Below are 18,281 nucleotides of genomic sequence, written 5' to 3'. Positions count from 1 at the left end.
CAAAATGGCCGAACTTGTCGGCATAAGTGAGAGACATGAGTACCAACATAACGCCACAAAAAATCGAAAATCGAATATACGTAACCCGCGGAAATTCAAAATTCGCGATACTTTTTGAACAGACCTCGTACTAATACACCACAGGTAATACGCGATAATAAAAATTAAATAATTATTTACAATTTTTTTTCTAGTTATATAAACAAAAATTCGTCTTTGTTAATTAGACATTACTGCAAACGTAAATCCTAAATAAGTAATAACATTTTTTTTTTATTATACTCGAATTTATTTTTTTATCCGCTTGCTTCCATATATATTTATCCAGAGCAAGCCTCATCTTTAGAATGAACATATTCGTATTAAAAAAGATACTCGCAAATATCAGTGATTATGAATAATTTAATTTGCGAATTTTGTGCACATAAATCGCCGATAAATGTATCCCATCTAAAATGTGCCCATTCAAGGCTTAAGCCTTGAAATCGGTCCAAGATAATCGATCAGATGAAGAAAGAATCGACCAATCGCAATGGTCATGTGATCAAATTGTTCAAATGTGATTTGTTAATTTTTTTCTCCAAGATCTTGGACCGATTTCTAGCATCGTGGACACAAGGCTTTAGGGTTTTCTCTGATGTTTCTGACTAGGTTCAGAAAAACGGTATTAGCGCTATTGTGTCATTCTATTTTCATCGTCCATTAAACATGAAATAAGGATATAGTATGACACAAATAGCGTTGATAGCGCATTCCGAACGCAGCCTACGCTGCTGCAATTTATCAGATATTTGAAATTTCGTTTAATTTGTTACCAACAGCAGACACGCGCTCATATTTGAATAGCCGTTAGGCGCTCGATAGGATGGCGTCCGTGGCGTTGCGGCAATTTCGAAGGGACTAGCAAGTTTTGAAAATTTTCGCAACGACCGAGATAATGGCAGATAATCAACAGAGCCGATTCGAGAAGTCGTTGGGATTGCTGACTACTCGTTTCGTGTCTTTGCTCCAGAAAGCGAAGGACGGCGTGCTGGATTTGAAAGTCGTGAGTACTCGGGATCTCGCGATGGCTCCGAAAAAGTTAACCTTACTAGGTTAAGTACCGCGGCCGTACACGTCATACTTGGGTTGCGGGAATTTTGAAAGAAGTGTGCGGCAAGGGAATCATGTCCGTATGCCCGGACCTTCCCTGGTTACGCGGCCGTTACCGCCCTTTGCCGCAGAGCCACGGGCCGATGCTTGGTATGGTCGACACAGCGATAGCATTACAATGTCGTTAACACGCGAGCTTACCTTAACCTATAAAAAATTGTGGAATTCTCATCTCTAGGGCGCCTCTATAATTAACCGAGGCTGCTAATCTACAACACGACTGACAGCTCATGAACTTTACAGGCCGCAGACCTTCTGGAGGTACGACAGAAACGGCGTATCTATGACATTACCAATGTGCTTGAGGGTATTGGTCTTATAGAGAAGAAGAGCAAGAACAGCATTCAATGGAAGTAAGTGCCACTCCTTTGTTTTTAAGGATATTTCATTTATCCGTTTTTGTCTTATGACAAAGGCTGCAGGACAGAGAGGTTCTCGGATCTCTCTATTCAATAGTCAATCGACAGGCTTGAAAAATTTGTCATACGATAAAAACGTACAAAGGTAACTCACTCTAACACCGCTATCTCTTTCCTGTGACATGCGCTATTACTTTGGGGATGTATGTTCAAAGGGGTGCAGGACCTGGCTGCAATACACAGGAAGTCGGTGAAAAACTGACAGACCTAAAGGAAGAGATCAGCAAATTAGAGGATCATGAACAGCTGTTGGATATCCATACCCGATGGATTCAGCAAAGCATAAAGAATATAAAGGATGATAATATAAATAAAAAATATGCCTATATCACGTACGAAGACGTTAAAGAAAACTTTGTGGATCAATTTGTACTAGGAATACAGGGTCCTCCGGACATGGAAATAACAGTACCAAATGTTTTGAAGGTATTTTAACAGATATCTAGAAAATATTTGCTCTACTTCATTGCAGTCTCGGGTAGATTTAAGCTTCCAAACTGATTTTATTGCATTATAATTGCAATTTTTGAAAACAACCTGGAGGATTTTTTAGACTTGTTTTTAACTTATTGAGAGAGAGAGAGAGAGAGAGAGAGAGAGATATTTTTAACTTAGTGATATTTTTGAAAATTTCAGTCTTCTTCAAGAAATAACACAATAATTCTAGGAATCAAATCCAGATCTGTTGCTTGATTGCTTTAAATCTGAACTATCCGGTTCAGGTTTCCATGTCTAGAAAATATTTGATACAAATTATATTGGTATATATTTATCTTTCACAATCTTATTTTTTACATTTGACAGACTGTCATGCAAGAGGATACAATGATAAATTATAACATGACTCTGAAAAGTAATTTGGGAGAAATTAAAGTGTATATGGTCCAACCTGAACTAGCTAAAACTTATGATAATAAAGTGTTAGAAATGAGATTACGAGAAGAGATAATAAAGGGTACAAAGCGCGGAAATGAAGATGAGAAAAAAGAGGAAGTTACTGTTAAACCAAAGAGGAAAGTTGGAAGGTAAGCAGCAATATAAAAAGGACATATAAGTCTATGTATGCTCTAATCGTGTCAGAAATAATAAAATAATATTTCTGATCTGCACAGAGCAAATAGTATAATTGCCAAATGATTTTGTAAAGGGGATGAATAGTTATCAAGTTTGAACTATTCATTTGGTACAAAATGCACACTTTTATATATATTTATACTTTTATATATTTCTCAAGATTATGATTGTATTGAAATACATATTTTTATTTCAATATTAGGCCACCAAAAAACAGTACTAAACCAGATCCGGTATTAACTGATGATGAAGAAGAAGAAGATTCGGAATTAATAGAAGCTAAGATAGTTTTACGTGATGTAAGCACCGCAGGTAAATTTATTTTATCTTAATTTACATTTATTTGTTATATTTATTACAATGTAAAGTTTTTAAGTTATGTTTTTAATTATTTTTAATTATAGATATTGTCCAAAGAGATTTGGAGTTTCTTGATCAATTGTATTCTGACTGTAAGTCGAATCTTGGACCGTTATTCATAATTTGATTAATTATTCAAAATTCTCTTAAGTACGAGACTGTACGGTCATTTCCTTTACTGATGGAATCTTAACTTTCTGTTGTCTGCAATCTTATTTTTATTTCTTTTATCTGCAATTTGGGTCTTGTTGGTTCAGCTCAATTTCTTTTATTATTTTACTCTCAAAAAATGTAGAAAGATTTTGGGTTTTTAAACATCTCTGTTACATTATTAAATCGATGTTACATAATATTCAGGAGGAGGACCTCTGCTCTTCTTTATTTTGAAGAAATTTGAAAGTAAAATTTTGCTTGTGCCAAAAAAGGCCCAAATTATAGACTAAAATTGAGATTATCCATGATCAAGCTTGAAGCAATTTTGAATTTAAAAGATCGGGTTATAAATAATGTCTTTATATTTCTTTTATATATACCTTAACAGTCAATCATGTTGTATAATATGTTTATATGAATTTCATTTGCAGTTTGTGGACCATTGATGAGATTAAGTCCACCCCCTGGAGAAAAAGATTATCATTTCAATCTTAGTGAGAACGAAGGTGTTTGTGATTTATTCGACATTACGACATAATGAGTGTTGAGTTGACGTAGCTTCAATATGCGAAATGGAGACTGTGCCAACAGCATTCGAAGTTGATCAGAAGAATCTGATAAAATCATTGAGGAGAATTTGTGCATATAATTTTAGGGAAATTAATGGATCACGATCATTGAGAATATACAGTATTTTTTTATTATTAAAAGTACGAAAAACTAGTACGAAATATTGTAAAGATATACAACCTGTTCTGAACGCTGTTTATTTGGTACATTACTAAGACTAATTCGAAGTTTTAAAGACATTTTTTATAAAGATTTAAAGAGATTATCCTTGTAGCTTTTTGGCTTCATGTTTGCTTCATAAACATTGTTCAATGACAATATATAATTGTTCTTTGCAATAATTGTCCATTTAAGAAAAAATGCGTACAATCAAAATGAATAAAATTTTCTATATATTGCAATGCACGAAGTTATGAAGCAAGTCTTTAAATATTGGATTTTTGTAAGAACTTACATGCACATATCCCTGATGTATTCTATAAGAGGCAACGTAGCTAGAATGAATGTATTTTAACGTACGCGCTCATTCGAAATTTTTAATATTTTATTGATATATTTGGATCTTTACTGGCAATGCATAGTTCTAGTTTATATTTATGTACAGTATATCTTTATTGCAAGATCAAGTCAATTGTATTTTATAATACAGCTCTCATGTCTGATTATATTGTCTGAATATACGACTGCAAAAACTCGATATTTCGTTTTTTATAATTATATATGCACGCATCCTACTATTGTGGGATACCAATATTATCGACTCCTCTCGAGCTCTGTATTACCAGAAAGCTCGCAACAAGCGGCCGGATGATTGTGCAACGCGATTCAACGAAAAAGTGCCTGTATCGACGGATGACGTATATCAAGGACAGATAAGTATGGATCGACTGATTTCGTCATCGCCAGTCGTCAACACGTGTTCCGTCAACGTCGGGGGTCGGGGAGGGGTATTTGGTTACAGTCAGTCTGATCAGTCGTTCAAGTCGTGTCGTAGCGAGAGTCACGCGAAATCTCCAAATGCAACGGTCAAGTTCGGTGACGCATACGCACGCAGCCTGTCAAAATCGAACGCAGCGTTTTCCAAGGATCGTCGTATCATTCGGTATCTCTACGCTCGTTCCTCTGTAACGCCACGGAAGGTAACCAATTATAGCGCGACCGCATGCTTCATGGGACGACAATTATGACGTAATGTATCATGAAAGTTGTGGAACACTTGCTATATTGGAGTTTTTTAAAAATAAATCAATTGTTTGCAGCCACGCTACAGATGAACTGATGATTTTGATCAAACTCCGATTAAATTGATCTACGATTTATTTATCAAGTAATTCAACGAACTTACAGTACGTAAATACAAATATTTTTTGTTTATTGACATGAAAGATTAGAGATAAGGAAGTAGTCTGCTTGCATCATGAGGAATGATTAGGAATAATGAATTATATAGCCTATTTTGCTCTAATTCTGCTCGTCGATTTAAAATGATCAAGATTTAATTGAAGATTTATAAAACAAGAGAGTGATTATACTGCTCTAAAATTACACGTAGAATATTAATTTCGGAAACTACTATTTTTTCCAAATTAAACATTAAATTCCAAAGTAAATGCGATCTTCCTGAAATGCATTCAGATTACTGAATACATAATTTTAGTGCACTGTTTAAAAATTAATTTTTAATTTTTTTTATCGAATTCCGATTTAATTTTCATAAAATACAAAAAAATTATGAACTTTAGAAATCTGTATGATTATTGAAATTTTAATAAATTTATGTAGCTATGTATTGACAGTGTTGCGTTATAAGTATTTAAAACATTTGTATAAATAATAATAAAATATGAGTTTAAATCAATATTTTGTATAAAAATTATATAAATATTTGTATATCGACAGTCGATAATGTTTGTTTTCTTTATTTCCGAGTCCACAGGGCTCATTTGAAAATCAAAGTTTATTTAGAATTAGCTAGCATATAGTATATTAGTAATGTAATATGTATTGATTTTATAATTTTTTATGAATATAATAAAAATAGTAATTGCAAATATTTATTTACATTTTCGTAGCTTAAGTACCGAAAATGAGGATCATATTCGTAAAATTCCGTGAGATCTCGCAGAAGTATCCTATTGTTCGAGGCATGGCGTCCTACTCGATTATATGGCCAATTGGAAATTTTTTGCAACAGAAGATAACGGGCAAAGAAGAATTTAATTACATGGAAGCTGTGCGATTCAGTCTATACGGTGGTCTTTATGTAGCTCCTACACTATACTGCTGGCTGAAATGTGCATCTCGCTTCTGGCCGAAAGCGGATTTAAAGTCTGCGATTACTAAGGTGTACATTAACGAAAATTGAATAATTTATATTATTCAATATTATTGTACAGTAAATTAATTTATTCATGAAAATAAAAAACAGCTCAATGAATATTAACTAACAATGAAATAATTGAATAATAATCGCAGGCTTTGATTGAACAAGTTACATATGGTCCTGCAGCTATGTGTTCCTTCTTCTTTGGCATGAGTCTTCTTGAATTAAAGCCAGTTTCGGAATGCATTGACGAGGTCAAAATTAAATTTTGGCCAACATACAAGGTATCATATCCTCGATAGATGTATTCTCAAGTCTGAAATTAAGTGGATTAACACGAGATTATTTTCTTTCTAGGTTGCTATTTGCGTATGGCCAATTCTCCAAACCGTCAATTTCATCTTAATTCCAGAGCGAAATCGTGTAGTATACGTCAGTATATGCAGTTTGATCTGGACGTGTTTCCTTGCATATATGAAATCTCTTGAATCCAAGCAAAAGGAGCCGATTAGTATTACTAATGTTAATTCCAAGATAATATCAGAAAGTAAAGCGCGAACCAACGAAAGAAATCATATACAAATTCCTCTACTACGATAAAAGTCTTAGGAAACTGATGCCGTTAAATTAATTTATTTATACATATTTGCAATTGGAAATAATATTTATACTTTATGATGCAATTCACATAATATGATTATCCGTGATATTCACAGTACAAAACTATTACATTTGCAGAAATATGTATGTATTATCATACATGAATAATGTATATTGATAATACTGAAACTTAAAAAAAGAATTGAAAGTATATCTCTAAATTTTTTAAGCGAAAATGACGTAATTGACAATATAATTCGAACATCAATTGTATATATATATATATATATATATATATATATATATGTTTATTTTGTGTGTGTGTGTGTGTGTGTACGTGCGTGCGTGCGTGGGTACGTGTGTGTGTGAGAGAGAGAGAGAGTGTGAGTGTGAGTGTGAGTGTGAGTACACATGCACATACGCATATGTATATATGACACATTTGTGTGTAAGCATATATATATATGCTTATACACAAACACATGTGAGTATTAGTATAATATAAAAAAATATACAAAATAAAATTTATTGAATATTTCGAATCTTGTGTTTCTCTAAAATAGTTTTTTTATATTCCCTATAATACATTAGAAATAATACAAATATTATATTACCAATCACCAGGAATTTAACAAAAAAGAATGTGTTTTTACTATTATGATAAAGGTTTAAATCCTCTTAGCGAAGATATAAACTCTTTTTTAGTGAAGATTTAAACTCTATTTACCGACCAAATTATCGACATTACAGTACATCACATAAAAATCTCCGAATTGACTGAACAGAATAAAAAATAAAAAATCATTTTATATGATACAAATAGACGCAAAATTAGGAGATGGTGCAGTTGATTTTATACTAAAAAAAGTTAAAAACTTAATACATTTAATTAATATACTTAGCATCCCCTTAAAATTTAAAGCAGAGTTGTGCTGTATATTTCAAGATAACATGAAACATTTATGTTAAATTTACACGAATTTTTTTTATATATAGATAATATAAGATATATAAAATATATGTAAACTGTTATATAAATTGGATAATATAATACAGAAAGAAGTAATTAAGTTTTATAATTGTTAATATATCTGATTGAGAGTATCATACGAGTATATTTGGAGATTTTGAAAAAGAGAAAATTTATTTAAACAAATCCTCATAATAATTAACTAAGTACACTCATAAAAAGCAGATTCTGTAAACAAGCGTTTGTTTCTACTAGAACACTTTATATATAATTAAAATAGAGAAAGTAAATCAAAAATTGCTTACACAACACTACCGTCCTTTAGATGGTATCTGACGAACATGCTCAATAATCAGTTTAGAGTGATCTCTCGAGACGATAAGACAACTCGCTATTGCACCAATATATTTGTAATGATTCTAATAACCGTTCTGACCAACTTAATTGTGGTTATATGAGAAAGTACAATTCAATGGTAATTTTATTAGGATAACGTATCGCACGAGGTAAACATCTGAAAGTAAAATATTTAAATAGATTATTTTAAAAAAACGTAGATAATAACGTACAGAATTACAAATCGAACACAAATTATTTAAAGAAACATATACAATGAACGCAGTTTAATTTCCTCATAGTCATTTTTTGTAGAGTTATCGTGTGACGGTTTTTTATTAAAACTCTTTTTGCGCGCAGTTATAGATTCGTAGCTTCATATATTCACACCGAATTTATATTTAAGCATCTCTAAGATCCAGCTTCGACCGTTAAGTACTTTTTTTTTACTACTATTGGTTATGTATTCACATAAATGGTCGAATAAGATTCTTATTGTTTACGTCTTTTTATTTTTAGCATATTTTTATCATATTTGATATAAAGACGAGAAGTTTAACTGAAAAATATATCAGTAAATATTAAAGTAACAACATCGAACTTATATTCAAAAATTTTAGTAAGATTAAAACGAGCTCTTTGAAATTCAAGATTACTTTTTTAAGGAAGTTAAATGTTAACGTTAAATGTAAATTAGTATTCTCGTTAAATAAAGACATTATTAATTTTTAATTTTATTTTAATTTCAAATTTCGTTTTAATAATTAATAATTCGCTTAAATAATTTTTCATAAAAAATTCTCGTTCTGGACGTTCTTCTTATAAATTGATAGACGTGACATTCTTCTTATAACAAACATTACTTCCACATTACTTCTTTATAAGGGATTTGAGAAATAAATCAGAAACATTGTACACTGATAATGTGGCTTGGAAGGAAGTCAAAACGTTTGTTTATTATAAGAAGAGGGTCACTTTTATCAATTTATGAGAAGAACGTTCAGAATAAAGATTTTTGCGTTCTAACTACGCGTTTAAATCTATATGCCCGTTTTATTATTGTAAGAATAACATAAGATTAATTAATTTTGAGTGCATTAAAATATACTCAATATCAAATATATAATAGAAAAAGGAATTCATAATTTTCCCAAACTAGATTTTATGTATGATTATCTTAATAAAAGTAATTAAAATTATTTTTTCCCAATTTTTTATCTTTATAAATAAATTAGTTATAATTTGGAATGCATTATTATTTGTTTCTTTTTTAAAATTTTAATTTATAAACCAACGAAAAATTGTAGACACATGAAACAATCAAGGATCGACATGGGATTCTTAAAGTTGTTATTAAATATTGTCTTAATATTGGCTATGAGTTTCTCCATCAATGGTTTTGAAATTATACGTCCTTTATCCGTTAACACGATACCAATTCACTATAACATCGAACTGACACCGAATCTCGAGGAAGACAATTCTACTTTTCACGGCGAATCTAATGTCAAAATCGTAATTTATCATGCATCGCAAAATATAAACTTACACTCAAGAGAATTAGAAATAAATGAAAGGGCGACAACGTTGATTAATGACAAGGGTACAGTTTATAAACCGATGAAACATATTCATGACAATGTAACGAATATTTTAACACTTAATTTCGAAAATACATTATCACCCGGGTTTTACATTCTTAACTTGAAATTTACTGGTATTCTATCTGAAGTTGGTTTTGTACAAACTGGTTTCATGAAATTTCCGTACACAAATAAAGAAGGAAACAAAATGTAAGTAAATATTAAAATATTAAAAATATTTATATAATGTAATTATGAATATAATTTTAAATATTATTTACAATTCTTTTGTTTTTATTATTGTTACCATGTAAGGCTTGATAAATCATTGTTTAAACATATAATAATTATACTTAAAAACATATTTGTTCTGTGATCCGTTTCGCTTTTGGGTCTATCCTATAATATATAATAATAAATACTAGTATTTTCTAAATTCTTATGTTATCTGACATAAGTAGTAAATTTACTAAAATTTAAAATATTTGATTAAATTGTAGGTGGGTGGCTGCAACGCATTTTGAGCCGAATGGAGCCAGACGAATGTTTCCATGTTGGGACGAGCCAGCGTTAAAAGCCACCTTTAACATATCTGTAATGCATCATGAGAATCATATAGTATTGTCAAATATGCCAATACGACAGGAATGGCAAAGAGGTGACTTGATACTGACACACTTTAACACTACTCCTATAATGTCCACTTATCTTGTGGCGATTGTAATAATCCCCGTACAATCTGGTTTCGCCCGTGTTTCCAACGCGAACGAAACCATTAATATTTGGTGTAACTCGTCTTTGGCATCGCAAGTAAACTTAGCGCATATTATTGCTCAAAGAATCACGCCGCTTTTAATTGAATATACCAATAGTTCCGAAAAAGTACCAAAAATGGATCACGTCATAATACCGAATTTTCCGATTCATGGCATGGAAAATTGGGGACTTATCATTTATAGGTAATATAAATATATATAATTAAAACGAAATTAATTGAATTATTCAAGTCATTGTTTCTCTTAGCATTCAAACTTTAATAATTTAAATCATGTGCATTTTCATAAATACTTATAAAATGCATACATTCACAGCAAAAAATATCACATTCACATTACAATAGACTAATATAAGTTACATAAATTATCATGTCACTACCCTAATAACACACTTTATACGGGATACATTCTGAGGATGTCCCATGGACGTCCTATGGATGTCGCGTGGAAGTCTGTGCTGTTAGAGTATGATGTTGTCAAAGGGTCACAATGACATTACATATATTAGATTGCAAATTTATCGTAGATATATTTTATATAATTTATTATGTTACGTTCTGTCTTTCAGTCAAGCATCAGGAATTTTCTATGATGATAAAAAACAACCAAGGTATAAGAAAACAGGAACAGCGATGATAGTAACACATGAAATTATACATCAATGGTTTGGCAATTTGGTTACTCCATCTTGGTGGTCCTACCAGTGGTTAAAAGAGGGACTTGCTATGTTCCTCCAATCGTATCTCCTTGATCTATCCAAGGTTATTTAATATATTATACATACATAGTTGCCCTTTAAAAAAAAATTTTGAAATACATTATAATCTAAGCTTAAAATAATTATATCAATATTAAATACAATTAAATATGAAATTTCATAAAAAATATCAAGATGGAACTGAAAGAAAGATAGCACGTGTTTAATTTAAAGTTATAAAAAGATTATACGTTTCTTGTACAATCTACAATTGTGAAACATTTTAATACAAATTTTTATTAGAATGTAAAGATACATCGTTTTTTTTTATATTTGTCGTATTAAAGATCCGCTATTTTTAATTTTTTATATTTGAACACTATTTATACTCAGGAATCGTAATTAAGGACGCTGTAATAGAGAAGAAAAGTTTTATTAGAATTTGAAAATATTTTATTTTCTGCATCCGCCATATTTACAATATTTAAAAAAATAATAAACTTCAATATTTTGTATTTATATTATTGATTTTGTTTTTATATTGAATAATTTTAAAACATTTTTTTAAATATTCAAACTATATATGCTTTTCTCTTGGGAAATGTTTGACACGAAACATAATATAATTTAGGTATTATAAAAGTAAAATAGAAAAGTTTTTAGAAACAGCAAATCAATCAATTTTTATCTTTGATTTAAATTTTTAATACTGAGTCACATTATAGAACTTTTTTTGCAGTTTGGTGCAGTTGGAAATTTTCAGGTAAATTTTTTAATAATGGGGTTTAATCAATATTGTCTTCTTCAAGATATTGGCTCATTGAACTCTGTCACATTGAAACTTAACAATACTCTTGAGGATTATTCGCTATTTTCTACTGAAGTTTATGTAAAAGGTATATAGAACTTATAGTATAGGATTATGTAAATATGATTAAAATATTATTCATAGATTCCTTAATGTACGTAATATAAAGAAACAGATAAAATGAAGACTAATATCTAATCAGAAATAATAATGGAATCGACATTGAATCTATTATAATTTCTGATTGGATAGCAAATAAATTTTTCTTGTGAACAATATACATACCCGGGAAAAAATGTTTTATATATAATTATATAAATTTATATAAAAAAATATGTTTATTTATATATACAATTATATAAAATTATATATTAATATTAATTGTTTTATATTAATATATAAAACATTTTCTCCCAGGTATTTACATTGTATATTATAACTTATGTATATTATAAATATATGGCTGCTTTAAATGTATTATTAATACATATTTTATTTTTGTAGCACCAATTTTATTACGCATGTTACACAGTACAATTACCGCTGAGGTATTTCAAAAGGGTCTTATCAAGTATTTGGCTACGTAGTAAGTATTGAATAATATAATTTAAAATCATTATTATATAGCACAATATTAAGGCATAAATGTAATAATATTCCTCATATTTCTCTTATAAATTAATTATCTTAAAATAGCATATTGTCATCAACATATATGTGTATATATATTTATAGATAATTTACATAGAATAATATAATATATAAATACTCAACATCACATTTTCTATTTAATTATAAAACTGCATACTTTATTTTTTATTTAATTTATAATTTATAATTTGAGTTAGTTCTAAGTTAAAATATAACTTAGAAAAAACTTTAATTACTAAATTATATTATAATTAAAAAATAAAGTATGCGGTTTTATAATTAAATAACAATGTGATGTTCAGTATTTATAGAATATATTATTCTGTTTAATTTAATTTATACATACATATAGAAATTTAAAATATAAGTTTTTACATGTATATCTATAAATTAAATAAAATATTCACGTAGATACTTTAATAGTAAATGTATATTTCTTGATGTATATATAGCATTTGACAAATCATTTTTCAAATTTAGCCAATTTAAATCGACTACTCCGGACGATTTATGGAGCACCATGCAAAGTGCTCTAGATGAATCTAATGTTCCGCACAAAGATTACAAAATAAAAGGAGTCATGGATACTTGGATGAATCAAGACCGTTATCCTATAGTAAACGTGAAAAAAAATTATGAAACTGGTGAAGTAACAATATCACAAATATGTTTCCAGAGATTTAATGAAACTGTTACTAATAAATGGTGGATTCCCGTGACTTTCGCTACGCAGTCTAATCCGAATTTCTCTAATACTGTGCCCAGACATTGGTTACGACCAGATCAAAATATAAGCTTTACAATTAATTCAAATGACTGGATCATTGTCAATTTACAACAAACTGGTAAGTACGGATTAACAAATATTTTCTACTTTTTAATTTCATTTTATTTTCGCCAATAACAAAAGAATTTATGACAAAAATTTAATATGACTATTCAGCTTTATATGATTTTTATATTTATGAAAGCTTAAAGGTGATTTATATGCTTAAATTATTTTAAACCTGACTTAATTATTAATATAAAATCATTTTTAATCTATAACTTTTATACTATTTTCTAATATGAATAATAAGTATATATATATATATATATATATATAATATTTCTTTGTTATAAAAAAGGTATAATCAATATTTTTAAATATAATAACAAATTTTTACTTGAAGACTTCATAATAAATATAATGGGTGATGTTGCAGGATATTATCGCGTTAATTACGACATCAGAAATTGGTATAAAATTTCAAATTACTTACATAGTGGAAAATACAAGAATATACACGTCTTTAATCGTGCTCAAATCATTAATGATGCATTTTTCTTTATAATGGAAGAAAATAAAGAAATAAGTGGATATCTATTTATTAATATTATAAGTTACTTATCGCAAGAAACAGATTATATGGCATGGTATCCATTGTTCCGAATTATAACGCGGTTCAAGAAAACTCTTTTACTACCAGGACTGGAAAATATTAAGGTAGATAATAATATTTTTTGTAAAGATGAATATTTCTAATATCTATTACAGTTTGATTCTCTTTATACTTTAGTCAGTTCTACGTTCATACATATTCTTCGTAATGTCAAATATTAAATTATTGCTTCGTAAATTTTTTATCTTCGACATTGAACATTACATATTGAATCTTTCATTATAAATGTACAAAATTATAATAATGAACCAAAAAATTTTGTATGTACTAATTTTATAAATTTTCATCTGACTATATATAGATAAATTAAATTATATAATATTGAGAAAAAGTTACTTTTTAAAAGTAACGCGTTATCAATACTGTTATTTACGGTAAAAAATATTGCGTTACCGTTAAAGTACGCGTTATCATTTTTTAAAAAGTAACGAAAAATAATGATAAAAAATCGTTACTTTTTGTTACTTTTTTTTTTGTAATTATGCAGAAGAAGGGTTTTTTGATGGCAGAAAAATAAGTGTCGTTTTGCCCGATGAACCGAGATTAATTGTGAAAATTGATTGAAGTAAGGAAATTTGTCCTAATTTCATCAAAATCAATGAATAAACCAGTTTTCTGCATAATTACAAAAAAAAGTAACAAAAAGTAACGATTTTTTATCATTACTTTTCGTTACTTTTTCTAAATTGGTAAATTACACTTGTTTAAATATTAAAATAGACTTCTAAGACAGAGAATGCTAAGACAGAATATAAATAAAATATAAAATATTTAGAAAGATATTTATCTTTGAACATTTTTACCTTTCATTAATATTTTACATACTTATATTTAATTTTATGGTATCTTATTATATACTAAATATTTTAGTTTTTAGTATTCTTATGCTAAAGCGGGGATCGTGAATGAAACAAAACTAGGCAAAAAGTTTTTTGTTTATTTAGTACCTATAATCTTATTGTTTGTGACTTATAAAAAAAGTAACGATACAAGAATAACGAGGTCAGTTTTATTACTCGTTAAAGAAGCTGTAACGACGTTACTTTTTCGTTATTAATAAAAAAAAGTAACGGCGTTATCAAATCATTACCACACATACACACACGCGCGCGCACACACATACACACACACACACATACATATGGGAGAGACCAGGGCATTATGAGTTACAAAAAAAAAGTTCAAACTCTTAAAAAGTCTTTAAAAGTGCATCTAAATATTTGTATTTTTGTATCATCTTTTTTTTTAATAATTAAAGCATAATGCATATTTTAGAATTTAATAAGTATATTTAGCAAATATTTTTTAGTTTAAAAAAAAAATAAAAACATATTTTTTAAGAAATGACCCATGGTGCCCCATATCCGGGGTCACACATAAAATAATAGGATTATGCAAGAAATAACGATGAAAATTGAAAAGCATTTAACTTACACATTCTTAGCATAATCATTAATACAATAAAAATGCTTTAAAGTATCTTTTGGTTAGTATTATTAATAATCACTATCAGTTCGACATCGTCGAATTGACGGTCATTTCTCAATTTTCTCATTTTAAAACCGTCTTCAATAATGTCTTATTCCATTTCTATACGAGTATATTGAGGATATTTTCATTTTCTTTTTTACCACAAATTAACTGCATTTCTATAAAAGTGCCATTAGAATTGTCATTACTCTTTTTTTATATTGATACAATGGCATGCTAATTTCACATTCCAAATTTATTCGTATTTGTGAAATTAACACGATATTCTATTAATAAGAAAAAAATAATGACAGTTCTAGTAGCATTTTTCATAGGTCTACAGTTTCTTATCCAAAAAAAAAAAAGTTCTATATTTTTTATATTATAACATCAAAATTGAAAAAGTAGCAGCTGGAAGTTTATTAAAATAATTATAGAGTATAGAATTCTGTTAAAACTAATGAGAAATTTCGCTGAAATTGCGATAAATTATCGCAGCACGACACTTTTTTTCCAATTACCGTGATATCTTGTACATTTAAATAAATCTATTAACATTGATAATTGTTGGAATTTTGTTTTCAAATTACATACATATAGGTAATAATATATTAAAAATTAAAACTAAGACGCAAATTCATTTGTCATTCATGTAATGTGAATGTATTAATAAAACATTAATACTAATAATATATATAAATCTGAACATAAATATCAATAAATCATTATAAAACCAATACAATATTTCGTAATTTCTATTATAGTTTCGCATGATAGAACTCTTTGATAGATTACTTCAGAAGATAGGATATGAAGAAAATCCTCATGATGACGATCTCACAATAGTGACAAGGGTAGATGTTTTAAAATTTGCATGTATTTTCGGTCACGTGAATTGCAAGACAATGGCCGCCATTAAATTAAGCAAATATCTCGAGAATCCTAGAATCTACAAGTAATTTTTCTTACGATTATCTTATAAATTGTATTTGTGTATGTGTACGTGCGCGCATGTAGATAGCCGATTCTCTGTTTCTTTAAATCGTTGAGATCAAATATTCTCCTTACTTTTTTCTCTCAATCCTTATTCTTATTCTAATAATGCAATGCACATAAAATAAATATATTGTTGCGTATAAGCGAAAGTATATAATAAATTAACAAGTAATATTATATTATCGATGGAATTTCATTAATTTCTTCACTGTTGTATGATGATTATTTGGTCGCGTTAGTATCATATAAAATTTATAGAATGAGAAAGTTGAACAAAACTCGAATTTAATTTTACGCGCAAAATAATTAAGGTTGCTTAATAAGAAATGTAGAACATAAAAATACGAATATTGAATAAAATAGAAAATCGGTTATACACAATCTATGTATCTTTTCTTAACAAACATGTGTTTTAGAATTCCACAATGGCAAAAATTTGTGTACTGTTCTGGTTTGATGACAGCCAATAAGGCTACTTGGGATAAAATGTTGAAATTATATCTAAAAAAAACATATAAAACGGAAAAATATCAAAAAAAATTATTGAAAAGTTTGAGTTGTGCTGAAAATCCCGATATCATCATCAACTATTTAAATATTACAGCATTTAATACTTCATTATTTCACGATAAGGAACATTCTCTTGCCTTTATGTATATTATTGAGAATCATGCGCGCAACGATTTGATCCTTGATTATGTATTAAACAATTTTGAGATCATAAAACCCAAGTAATATAACTTTTATAAATGTGTATATTTAACTGTTTCCTTAATTATAAAAATTTCTTAATTATAAATATATTTTTTGTAGATCACTTACTACAAATGTAATGATAACATTGATTCTTTCAAATATTTATTCTGACGAACAAATTGACAAGGTAAATTTTATATAATACTAAATTCGCATATTTAACGATCTATTAACTCTATCAATAATGTACGTTTTAGTTGTGACGCGTTTCAAATAAAAACCGTTGTTCGTATGAAATTGTAAATTTCATCCAATTTTACTTAATTAAATTAATATTAATAATTAATGGTAGTTGCATTTTTAGACTCTATTTTTATATTTTTGAGCAAAATTACATTGTAAAATTGAGTGAAAGTTGAATAACACGTACTTTAAAATATAAACAAAAGTTTTGTAATTTACAAATTAATATTAAACCGATAATCTAAATAAAAAAATCCAAAAAATTTGCAAGATAATCGTCATCTTGACTTAAGGCATCTTGACTTAATAATTCAGTCGATTTATGAGAATATTTTTACATATCTTCCGTAAATAAAAGACAATTTCTTTAGAACGTACAAATACTTCCGGAGCTAACGACTTAAATATGCTATTTGTACATATTATGTACTTATTTGTTAAAATTGTATTAAATTAAAAATCATATTTTATCAAATTTTTATATAAGAATGAATTGCTAATTATTAACATCTCAAACTATATTTTATTTTAGGTGAAAAAATTCTCAGAAGGTATTATTAATCAATTAGATCCACATGCTTCGCCTACAATTCAAGAATCGATAAAAGAGCGTAAAGATTATGTCAAGAAATCAATAGACACTTTTAGGAGACGATTTTATTCAAGACATCCTTACGACTCTATTAATCCGGATGATTAAAAAAACACGAAATGCGTATATGATACAAATCATATATTTACCTATATAAATTTTTAAAAAATATTTTATTTATTATTACCATTTCGTAAATGATTTTTTATCTATTTTGTATTATTTCTAATATTATTCAATGTTAGAATATTTAGTATTTTATTAATAGTCTAGGAAAGCTGTTAATACATAGAATCTTCTGACATATTAATTTTCTGCAATTTTGAAAAATTATTGGTATAATATATAATAATAAATGTTCTCTGAAGTC

At 28.3% G+C, this 18,281-nt stretch overlaps 3 protein-coding genes across 5 annotated transcripts; all 3 read left to right on the top strand.

The window, feature by feature from the left end:
* Window positions 1-844: 844 nt before the first annotated feature.
* LOC108746249 (transcription factor E2F4) lies at window positions 845-3,950 on the top strand. Of its 2 annotated transcripts, XM_018482894.1 has the most exons (7): window positions 845-1,045; window positions 1,396-1,505; window positions 1,727-1,997; window positions 2,376-2,596; window positions 2,848-2,957; window positions 3,050-3,097; window positions 3,590-3,950. In XM_018482894.1, exons 1-7 carry the CDS (start codon window positions 938-940, stop codon window positions 3,694-3,696), a joined length of 975 nt encoding a protein of 324 aa, XP_018338396.1. In that variant the 5' UTR covers window positions 845-937; the 3' UTR covers window positions 3,697-3,950. The 2 variants fall into 2 exon arrangements, with proteins under 2 accessions (XP_018338396.1, XP_018338397.1); XM_018482895.1 differs by lacking the exon at window positions 3,050-3,097.
* Window positions 3,951-4,423: 473 nt separating this feature from the next.
* LOC108746250 (mpv17-like protein) lies at window positions 4,424-6,784 on the top strand. Of its 2 annotated transcripts, none has more exons than XM_018482897.1 (5): window positions 4,424-4,867; window positions 4,988-5,074; window positions 5,801-6,072; window positions 6,204-6,335; window positions 6,409-6,784. In XM_018482897.1, exons 3-5 carry the CDS (start codon window positions 5,815-5,817, stop codon window positions 6,649-6,651), a joined length of 633 nt encoding a protein of 210 aa, XP_018338399.1. In that variant the 5' UTR covers window positions 4,424-4,867; window positions 4,988-5,074; window positions 5,801-5,814; the 3' UTR covers window positions 6,652-6,784. The 2 variants fall into 2 exon arrangements, with proteins under 2 accessions (XP_018338399.1, XP_018338398.1); XM_018482896.1 differs by having other exon boundaries at window positions 4,424-4,916.
* A 2,487-nt stretch (window positions 6,785-9,271) lies between these two features.
* On the top strand, window positions 9,272-18,019 carry LOC108746247 (aminopeptidase Q-like). The gene is made up of 11 exons (XM_018482893.1): window positions 9,272-9,750; window positions 10,041-10,499; window positions 10,885-11,077; window positions 11,753-11,909; window positions 12,326-12,407; window positions 12,953-13,317; window positions 13,678-13,958; window positions 16,149-16,339; window positions 16,797-17,111; window positions 17,194-17,263; window positions 17,852-18,019. Exons 1-11 carry the CDS (start codon window positions 9,290-9,292, stop codon window positions 18,017-18,019), a joined length of 2,742 nt encoding a protein of 913 aa, XP_018338395.1. The 5' UTR covers window positions 9,272-9,289.
* The last annotated feature ends 262 nt before the right edge of the window (window positions 18,020-18,281 follow it).

Source organism: Trachymyrmex septentrionalis, unplaced genomic scaffold (assembly GCF_001594115.1).
Source record: "Trachymyrmex septentrionalis isolate Tsep2-gDNA-1 unplaced genomic scaffold, Tsep1.0 scaffold161, whole genome shotgun sequence".
NCBI lineage: Eukaryota > Metazoa > Arthropoda > Insecta > Hymenoptera > Formicidae > Trachymyrmex > Trachymyrmex septentrionalis.
The sequence above is the reverse complement of the archived record's forward strand: the minus strand, read 5'-3'. Positions and strand labels throughout refer to the sequence as shown.

Bases quoted from the DNA above. Each gene is read 5' to 3' on its own strand.
- LOC108746249 (XM_018482894.1), top strand. From the start codon at position 938: ATGGCAGATAATCAACAGAGCCGATTCGAGAAGTCGTTGGGATTGCTG. The intron at 1,998-2,375 runs GTATTTTAACAG...TACATTTGACAG, and splicing joins CAGTACCAAATGTTTTGAAG to ACTGTCATGCAAGAGGATAC. The intron at 3,098-3,589 runs GTAAGTCGAATC...TTTCATTTGCAG, and splicing joins TGATCAATTGTATTCTGACT to TTTGTGGACCATTGATGAGA.
- LOC108746250 (XM_018482897.1), top strand. From the start codon at position 5,815: ATGAGGATCATATTCGTAAAATTCCGTGAGATCTCGCAGAAGTATCCT. The intron at 6,073-6,203 runs GTGTACATTAAC...TAATAATCGCAG, and splicing joins TAAAGTCTGCGATTACTAAG to GCTTTGATTGAACAAGTTAC. The intron at 6,336-6,408 runs GTATCATATCCT...TTTTCTTTCTAG, and splicing joins AATTTTGGCCAACATACAAG to GTTGCTATTTGCGTATGGCC.
- LOC108746247 (XM_018482893.1), top strand. From the start codon at position 9,290: ATGGGATTCTTAAAGTTGTTATTAAATATTGTCTTAATATTGGCTATG. The intron at 11,910-12,325 runs GTATATAGAACT...TTATTTTTGTAG, and splicing joins TACTGAAGTTTATGTAAAAG to CACCAATTTTATTACGCATG. The intron at 16,340-16,796 runs GTAATTTTTCTT...CATGTGTTTTAG, and splicing joins GAGAATCCTAGAATCTACAA to AATTCCACAATGGCAAAAAT.